A 10404-nucleotide genomic window follows, 5' to 3' on the forward strand; every position below is an offset into this window, starting at 1 on the left:
TAGTTATGTATTAAAAAATACACCTAAATGCATGGAAGGGAATGTGCAGACAGCATAGTTTACAATAAACATATATTGTCAACACTAAGTATTCTTCACAAGGTGAATGGTTACATGCATTTTGTATACCCACACAAAGGAATACTATGCAGGAGTGAAAGAGTGAACCCCTGCTATTTGCAGCATCATAGGTCTGTCTCACACACAATACTGAGTGAAAGATGCCAGATACAAAAAGGTGCATACAGTATAATTCCATTTATGAAATGTAGGAAAGATATAAAATTATAAGCTAGTTTTTAGAAATTTATGCTAAAGTGGTAAAACATTTTTTTAAAAAAGAGCAAGAAAGGCTATGATTACCATAAAAGTCAGGGGATTGATTCTTGTTGAGAGAGAGGGAGGGTGAAAATATTGAGGAGGTAAGAGGTATCATTGGGTGCTGATGATGGGTGGTGGTTACATGGTTGCTTATTTGTTGAAAATCACCCAGCTGCATATTTCTGTTTTTTTATACTTCTCTATATGTATGTTTCATTTCACAATATAAAAGTTTAAAAGGTAAGATATATTAAAAACAACAAAAACTATGTGTTTTAAAATAGGAATCTTGTTTTCTTTAAATTTAAAATTACCCTTATATCATTAAAAATTATCAGAATGAGTTACGACATTACAAGGAAAAAGCTTTCTTAATATTTTTTCACCAAAAACTTAATCACATTACTTGAATGCAAACAGATTATAAACTATTATCCTGTTTCTATTGAGTTTAAAAATGTGTTCTCTTTTTTGTACTAAAATGTTGTTATTATATTCAATTTTACAGAAACAATGGGTCATAAATAATAGACAATAGAAGAAAGTCTTAAGTTAAAAAATATACTTTAGGTTTCCTTTTTTATATACCTCTATATTCTAAAATAAATATAGTTGCATTTTAATGACATTGATTCTCTAATATTTTAGTTAGAAAATTCACCTTCATAACAATACTATTTGTCTTTTACAAAAATACTAAAATTTCCAACAAGTGTTAGATAAATGTCATATCAAACTATTTTAAACTGATAAAGTATCTGTTTATTACCATCATATTGAGGCAGTGAATAAATGTTTATCTGCATGTGACATTCTACACTGTTCCAAATACATAAATACGTGTATTTCATATATTTTAGATATCATATATACAGAAAATATTCATCATAATAATTACCAAAGATCTATAATGTTACCTATGTAATTAGGTATAATTACACAAATTTCACATTCCCAATATTTCAGAACGCAACTTTTCTTTATTTTAGAGTACTTAACTATATCAGTCCTCCTACCAAGTCACTTTTTAATGAATGAAGTATACAGGTAAAAGCATTGAGTGAGGGAAGTGTCATTTACTTTAAACCTTAGAAATTTAGTTGTTTACTATTTTATTCAATAGTTTAGAGTATGCTTCCCCCTGATTCATCAATGCTCAAACTAAGCAATACATTGGTAAAGAACAGATTTTCTTTAAAAGATGCATTTTATTGCCCAGCCAATGTGGCAGAGTTGGTTGAGCATTGTCCCATACACCAAGATGTTGCTGGTTTGATTCTGGGGTCAGGGCACATGTCCAGGGTTGTGGCCTTCTTACCCAGCAGGAGGCACTAAGGAGGCAGCCGATCCATGAATTCTCTCTCTTCATTAATGTTTCTATCTCCCTCTCCCTTCCTGTCTCTCAAATCGATAAGCAGTTTTTTAAAAAGATGCATTTTATTTCTTCCTTTAATGCCTATTTTCAAACAGCTTCAGAGGCACATGCTCCCCAAATATATGAAAGTGCAGCACAATTCTTTAAATTTAAAAGAAATGTATATCACTGTATTAATTATAGCATGTAAACACGTGAGGAGCATACTTAAAGCTAATGCCTGTTAATGACACTCTTTCAGACCCAAGGCAGCCGTTGTGGAAGCTTCCCGTTGCTTGGTGTTTCTAATGCTGTGTCGATTTGGCCATCTGAAGCCTCTCATCCCTTTTATGTCATTTGCTTTTGAGGTAAGACATTTGCTTTCGGTGCCTATAGCAAGATTATACATCTACTGCTTATTTCATTCATTTATTCAACAATGTTTTTGTCTATTTTGTGACTAGTACTTATGGGAAATTTTTACCTGTTCATCTACTTACCAAAACTTATTGTGTCACTTTGAGCTAGTTAATAGTGTTAAGCCTGAGTTTTCTGGTCTCTAATTTGGGATTGACATGGCTAATCTCACACAATTGTTGGACAAGTTAGATTGCATGATGTTTATAAAGAAATTGGGCCACATACTTGGTTCTCAACAAAGAGTAGAAGTTAATTACTAAAAGTTCTTGGCAAAGACTTTGCCACTTGAGATTTTTCTTTTTAGGGCGAAAATGAAAATTGTTGCATATTTTGTCAATTACCTATAATTTTACAGAATTATGATTACATAATACAGGCTAAGTAGCAGGTGAAAATAAGCTATTTGGGGTTATTTATTTGAGGCCCCTCTTTGAAAAATTACTGTCCATTTCCTGTGATTCTTCTAAAAGTAAATACCTTCTATGAGCAACAAAATACTTGGTAAACAAATTAAAGCAATATTAGAATATATTGCTGCTTTTTTTGTTTTATAAAATGAGGAGACTAGTTTTATAGGAGCATACTTAAAGCTAATGCATGTTAATGACACTCTTTAATGACACTCTACTTTTATAGTCTCCTCATTATAAATTTTTGCATTAAATTTCCTATAATTTATTGGCCCTGTGGGATTTTTCTACTATGAATGTGCACCCTAGAAAATATTAATCCATGATAGTTTTCTATATATGTTTTTTATTAAGATGGTTAAAAATTAAGAGACATAAATACATTTTTATTCTTGCCCATCCATCCCTTATCCCTTAGGCCCTTTTTTAAAAGTCCTCATGTGGACATCCACCACGTACTTTACCAAATACTTTAGGTTCAAAAAGGTTTCCAGCATCAAGCACTTTCCCCCCCCATTTTAATATTATGTGTATTATGAGGAACACACATTCTATATATTTCTGATTAATTTATACTAACATTATCAAAACAGGTGTTTTTAGCAGAATTTTACATTAAAATGGAGTTTTTAAAGAAGCATGTTAAATGCATTTTTTAGTTTAGTTTACTTTGTCTTGTCTTTTTTTGCTTGCTGTACTTTTCTTGTTTGAAAGCAGGAAGTGTTTCCTTGCCAAGAGTAGATTAACCAGAAGAGCAAACATGCTGAGTTTAGTTCACCATTGCAAACCTTGAATTTTGAGAGGGTTGGAAAATGGATCCAATCTCTATTAATTACATTGTTTGGGTAAAAATAGAAAGTCAGGAATGTTAGCAGTCTAGTTTTCTGCATGGTCCATTTCTGTCCACTGAACCAGCTTCCATCCTGTTGACTCACATCCCCTCCATTTCTCATGGCTGTCCTTTCCCCTGACTGAGTTGTGGGTGTAATCGACCAGTGGCAGCCTGGTGAATTACGAGCAGGGGCTTAAGGTAAACATCATTTACTCCTAAGAAATTATTTCCACATCACCTAGTTTTTCTGCTTGGCATTCAAACAAGAGAGGCCCTGCCCCTTTGTCTAATCACCTGTCCTGCATTGGAAATAACCAAGAGCCTCCCCCAGCCCGTGTGCCACGCGCTGTGCTATGATTTATGGCCCGAGCATCCGACACTCTCCGTGCACTAACAAGATGGCCTGCTGCGTTTGAAATATATCCCCCGAATGAAAGCAAACGTGGCTTTGTGATATAAAGCCTTGTCAGCACTCGAGGAATTAAACACATACAAGACCTAAGTTTTTAGTTTTTCCTTTTTTGGGTTGCCTTTACGGATAGCTCAAATGGGTTACGATCCACGGGACAGTGTTTCATATATTTGAGGAGGACTCTAAGGGGAATCCTGACCCTGAGAAAAAGGTGCAGGGATATTTGGCAGAACGTCAACGTGGCTTCCACCAGTACATGACAGGGACTCATTATGGGCTTGCTGTTGCCTGTAAGCTGGTTTCACTACCATCAACTACGAGGCCAGGATGCCTGGTTCCAGATGCTCTCGCCAATTGACCGTAAAATTGCTATGCATTTCTGGCCAAGCCTTGAGATTTTAAAAGCTCCCCTCCCCCTTTCCTCGACACCCTAACCCCCAATTCCCTCTAAAAAGCTGCTCATTATTCTTCCTTTGCCCCCTGATCTCAGCAAAAGAAATACTTCTGGAATCAATTAGAAATGTCTGCCCTTGATGAGGTTTGCACGTGAGTTTGGAGTTGTGAGGCTTTGATAGTGGCAGCCAACAGCTGCAGTTTCAGGTGGTAAAATCTACCAAGGAATTTTCCAAGGTTTATTTACCACCATAAAAAATTTAAAAATAGGCAAGACAACTAGGGAAACTGTCTTATATGCCTTTGAAAGTGAGGTCAAATTTGGATTATGTATTTGTTTTATTCACAGTGAGCAAATTGGAGATCTCTGTTTGGGGGAGTCTTTTCGTTGCTGTAATAGATTGTGTCAAATGGTTATAAATACTGGAAATAGGGGTCTCCTTTCCGAAGGTTAATGGTAAAAGAGAATCTGTTATTTCTTCTGTCATATTAACTGTTTGACAAGTAAAGATAGTCAAGGTTAATGGAACCTGTCTTCTGAAAAATAATGTGCATACTGTGTAATACACTGGCCTACTTTCTTTCGCTCTATCTATGTGTATGTTTAAGATATTAATAAAAATTTACAATAGTTTTTCTTTTTAAATCTACGTATTTGGTAACTTTTATTAATGCTTATTTAATATGATGCTATAAACCTTTTTTATGTTTATGTGTCCAATTAACATCATTAGCAATTATAGCATGAAAATGACATAATTTTCCTAAAGCCAAATTGAAAATTATAGTAAAAACCCCGGTATCCAAATTATCATTTGGCACTTTCAACCACATGGCCTTTCCTTTCCTCGAATATATGATATGCTTGTTAGAAGTCTGCTTTTGTTTCTACTGCTGGCTAAAAAATAGAGACAATTTTAAGCATACATTTTTATCACTAAAACTTTCATTCATAACTTCAAGAAATGCTATCAAACTCTCCCACCCCAGAGAATCACTATTAACAGAATTTTAGTTTTTAGAACTACCTCTTCTTTTATAATTAAACTAGAGGCCCAATGCACAAAAATTTGTGCAAGAGTAGGCCTTCCTTCCCCTGGCTGCTGGCACTGGCTTCCCTCCAGCAACCAGGACCTGGGCTACTTCCCTCTGGCCACCAGCAGGCACCCGGAACCCGGGCTCTTACCACCAGCCCCCGCTTCATCTGGAAGAACATCCGGAATGACACCCAGAAGGACATCTGGTCTAACTAGCATTTTACCCTTTTATTATTATAGATGAATTTTTAAGCACCTGCTACTCACCCTCCCCCCCCCAAAGTATTAAAGTTTTTACTTTTATAATGGTGGAGAGGTATTTTGTGTTTGGAAGTATCTCTGTATTTAAAGGTGACAGAGGTAAGTTTAAATTTGCATTTTTATGTGCATTCCTTGTATATGTGTAGACATTTGCCCATTAATCACTCTGGTTTCTAGATTGAGGTCTGTTAATTAGTGAACTGCATGAGTAAATAACCATTAGTAAGTGTACATAAAATATAGTACAATTTTATTATATTCATGGAATAACTTTAAGTAGGCTGAAAAAATCGGTTACTTAGAATACCTAATGTTCCCAGGCATGCCATAATGTGAAAAAGGTTAAAAAGTCATATTTTATCTAATGATTTCATACTATTAAAAAAAATAGCAAGACTTAACAACTTTTAATAACCATCTTTCAAAAATCATGCATTTATCCTTCATAAGCTCTGCATGTCACTGGTGAACCAAGCTTCCTTTAGAGTAAATCAAACAAACAAAAGCTATGTGTAACCTTTAACAACATTCTGGAAGTTACTTTGCTGTGATCAAATTGTTACAGAAAGGAAAAGCTAGCTAATTTGTTCATTCCTTTTCTCTGAGGTGAAACATGGCAAGTGCCAGCTTTTCCTAGGCAAATGTTCAGATGGACAAGCAAAATTGGCTGTTTGGTGTTGAACCCATTGACAGTTGAAACCTTCTCTCCAGGGAGGAAGTGGAGATCTACTCTCTGACTCTCAAGTATTAGGCGTCCTGTTAGGTCTCAAGGGAGACTGTCAGCTCACTAATCACCATTTGGACATGTAATCTCAGAGAAAAGCATGCACCTGCTGGAAAGTTGCTGCCTGACACACTCACTGGCCACTCCTAAATTTGCTGTTTAATGGGTGTCATCCTCTCTGCATGCCTATATAGTAGGTCCAGGGGAATTGGCTGCTACAGATTAAAAGCTAATAGAAAATTTTCCACACAGCTTATGTTGTCATTTATACTATTTCTACCAAGGGTTTCAATCTCATTTACACCACAAGAAGGTAATACCTCTCTTAAATTTTGTTTGTTTATGACAATGTCTGACACTGGCTTGGCCTAGCTTTATACAAGTATTTAAATTACTTGTGATGAGATGGAGAAAAAATTGGATTCAGATTCCAGACATATGCTGTTATGAATTAACAATGTGAGGAAAGTCACTTAGTTCTCAGTTTCACCATCTGTAAGGTCAAGGGAATGAAGTAAATTTCTAAAGTTACTTCAGTGTTTAAGATTTCATACTGATTATGTGATTTAAAAATAAAACAATACCACACAGATTAAATAATTGCTATTGATTTATATTCATATAATTAATTCACTAATAAGAATGAGATTCCAAGAAATCTTTAAGAAATGAAGAGTTGAACCTATGAGATGTTTTAGTACATGACGCCTGAGGTCTTAAAAGACAGGACTAATACAATTATGATCCTCATGGTGCCCTGTGAGAATTTGACTGCACCTCCATATAATCACCACCATGCTCTTTCCAACCTACAAAGTCACTCCAAACAAATGAGTTATCAAAGTAGATTTTTTTTTTAAATTGCTTGCTATAAACCCATCTTCCAGACAAGGTTTCTTCCTGGTAAGGATGGAGCTCAGAGGGATTCCCGGCCAGTGGAAACGGAGTCAGGGCATTGGAGTGGAGCCGGGCACACACCTGTGATCAGGAGCACTGGTCTCTATAAAGCCAGTCTCTATGAAGTAAACAACAGCAAGCCTTTATGAAGGCTCCCCGAGAGTCCGTGTGCCGAAAGCCAGTGATAGCTCTGCACAGAGAACGCTATCAGTACTCAGCAAGATTAAATTATTGTTGGTGGGCCTAGCGTAAAAGTAACCAGAGGCATAGAATTCTTTCCCTTTACTCTCACTAAGTGTTCATTATAAATCACTGAGGCGTCACTCACACAAAGAAATCTCAGTGTAAGACATATTTAGTGGCTTACAGTAAACATGTGGACGTGTTTAATCAAAATGCATTAGGCAGACAATTTAGAGAAACTTTAAAGGTCGCTCTTCTGTTTTTGTTATTGATGCTGAGTGCAAATCACAATGCAAAAAAAAATTATTTTTCTCAGTGTGCTAAATACTCTTAGGGATTGTGAAAGGCTATGAATAGTTTTGTATGAGATTTCCACTTATTTTAAATTCAGCCCTATGACAGCTAAAATGGTGGGCTTATTTCAACCTGCAGTGGTAGTAGTCATTCAGGCTTATTTCATTATTTCAGAGGAAAATCTTCAGGTGAAAAGGAGGAGATACTTTATTCATATTAACTCCAGTAATAATGCCCCTAAAAATGTAGATTCTATACTAGTATTATAAGGGAGCAAATAGAAAGCAATCTAGGTAAAGCTATAGCAAAATAGCATATCTTGGAAAATACCTGTTTTCAAAAAAACTGTATGCTATACTTAGTTTTACTTAGGAGTTTGAGATTATTTTTACTCTCTTCATGCAGCCTTCTGGGCAGTTCATCCATTATTTAGTGTACTTGTACTTAGTTCTGGCCAGCATCATTTAAGGCATGTATTTGACCTTAGGAGTAATAATATAAATATGTGTTGATGAGATTTTCTCATGAGAGAGGGTTCAGGTGAATGAATTCAGGTATCCTTTGGATGGAGTTGGGTCATTGGAATGTGGGCCTTTGGAGAAAAATTAGACTTTGAAATGCTCAAGTGTTCTCTTTGGATTTCATACAAGTCACAAGAGATTTTAAAGGGTGAGGCAGAAGTAGATTTACAGTTCTGAGTACATGAAACACAGAATTTATTCTTCCATTGTTATTTATTAATTATTGTATTGTTTTCCATACGAACAACTGTAAACCTAGTTTGACCCACCCTTTGTTTACTCCCACTTCTGATAAAATATATATGTAAAACATTGTTATATATTGTATAATAGAATACAGATTATATAATCACTAGAGGCCTGGTGCACGAAATTCGTGCACGGGAGGGGGGGGGTTCCCTCAGCCCAGCCTGCCCCTCTCACAGTCCGGGAGCCCTCAGTGGATGTCCTATTGATGGCCACAGTCTGGCAGCAGAGGCGTGGAGCAGGCGTACCGTGTGTGTGTGTGTGTGGGTGTGTGTGTGTGTGTGTCTGTGTCTGCTGGGGGCCTGCCCCCGCCACACCATGGAGGCTGGGAGCAGGAGCCCCTCTGTGTTGATCTCTCAGGCTCCTGGCCTCCACTGCATGTTGTATTCTCCCTTGAGCTATGGCCAGGATGGGGGTGCTGCTTGCAAGCCAGGCTTTCCTGCTCCAGGATTGCTATGGCGACGGGAAAGCAGGCCCAGCTGGGGGCTGTCCACAGGCCGGGCTTTCCCGCTTCCAGGTCTCCATGGCAACTGGGGAGCAGGCCCAGCTTGGAGCTGCCCACAGGCTGGGCTTTCCTGCTCCCTGATCAGGCGCAGCTGGGGGCTGCCTACAGGCCACACTTTTCTACTTACCGATGGCTGGATTTCCACAGCGACCCAGGGCCCAGCGGCACTTTCCTGCTCTCCAATAGTCATAGGGGGCAGGCTTAACAGTGCGGGGCTTAGGTGGCACGGGGGTCCCGGCTGGGGACTCAGGTGGCACATAGGGGTCCTGGATGGGGGTGGGGCTTATGCCCCGCTGCCCAGGGCTGCACATGGGGCCCAGATGGCAGCTTGTGCTGTCCCGCCCTGCCTGTAGTATAGGATAGAGCCCTGGTGCATGGGTGGGGGCCAGCTGGTTTGCCCTGAAGGGTGTCCCGGATCAGGGTTGGGTCCCGCTTGGGTGCCTGGCCCGCGATTAATTTACTTTCTCTGGCTGTCACTGGAGCTGAGAGCCAGCTTTAGTTCTGAGGCCGGCTCCAGCTTGAGTCCTCGACTGCTGAAAGCAGATATCTGGGCTTTGTTTAGCTTCTATAATTGAAACTCTGTTGCCATCACTGCCGGTCTAAGCTCTGAGCCCGCTGCCGGCTGAAAGCAGCTAGCTGGTGCTTGTTTAGCTTCTATAATTGCAACATTGTTGCATCCGGAGCTCAGAGCTGGGCTACCACAGGCCGGGAACCTTGGCTTCCTCCGTCACTGGAGCAAGCAAGCCTCCTGTTTGCTTCAGTTTCCTGGCTGCCGGCCGCCATCTTGGTTGGCAGTTAATTTGCATATCCTGCTGATTAGCCAATGGGAAGCATTTGGGGGTATGGTCAATTTGCATGTTTCTCTTTTATTAGATAGGATACTAATTACCCTCTTTAATAAAGACTGAATATGCACATTGACCATCACTTCATGACAAAGACGGTGGTGCCCACAGCCAATAAGGAAGGAATATTCAAATTGATGCAACAAAGATGGCGGCTGGGTCGGGATGCTTGTGTCATCGCCATGGCGATATCACAGGTGTTCTGCCCTGCCCCGGCTGCTCCAGGCCTCGGGGCAGCACGCTAAGGCAGAAGGTGGCTCCGAGCTGGAGCAAAGGTGGTGCTGGCAGCCAGGGGAAGGAAGGCCTATTCTTGCACAAATCTTTGTGCATCAGACCTCTAGTCTACACTAATAACAGACAAACATGCAAATTGACCATACCTTTGCTATGCCTTAAGCCACGCACACCAGCCAATCAGAGCGACTATATGCAAATTAACCCAACCAAGATGGCGGCCGGCAGCCACGGAGCTGGAGCAAGCAGGAGGCTTAATTTTCCCAATGATGGAGGAAGCCAATCTGCCGCAATGTGGCTCTAAGCTCCACTCAAAGCAACAAAGTTTTAATTATAGAAGGTAAATAAACTCCAGATACCTGCTTTCAGCTGGCCATGGCCACGGAGCTGGAGCAAGCAAGAGGCTTCCCTCCCACCTGCCCTGGCCGGCTCTAAGCTCCTCTCAAGGCTACAAAGTTTCAATTATAGAAGGTAAATAAAACCCAGAATAAAAAAAAGAAAAGAAAAAAAGGAGG

General features: G+C 39.3%; 1 protein-coding gene across 1 annotated transcript in view; it reads left to right on the forward strand.

Annotated features, from left to right (window-relative positions):
* The window catches only part of AGMO (alkylglycerol monooxygenase), a 271313-nt gene that overhangs the window by 149784 nt on the left and 111125 nt on the right, over nucleotides 1-10404 (forward strand). The window contains exon 12 of the mRNA XM_006779052.1: nucleotides 1938-2043. Coding sequence (XP_006779115.1) covers nucleotides 1938-2043 — 106 coding nt within the window. The remainder of the gene's footprint in view (nucleotides 1-1937; nucleotides 2044-10404) is intronic.

This window comes from Myotis davidii, unplaced genomic scaffold (genome assembly GCF_000327345.1).
Source record: "Myotis davidii unplaced genomic scaffold, ASM32734v1 scaffold168, whole genome shotgun sequence".
Lineage (NCBI taxonomy): Eukaryota > Metazoa > Chordata > Mammalia > Chiroptera > Vespertilionidae > Myotis > Myotis davidii.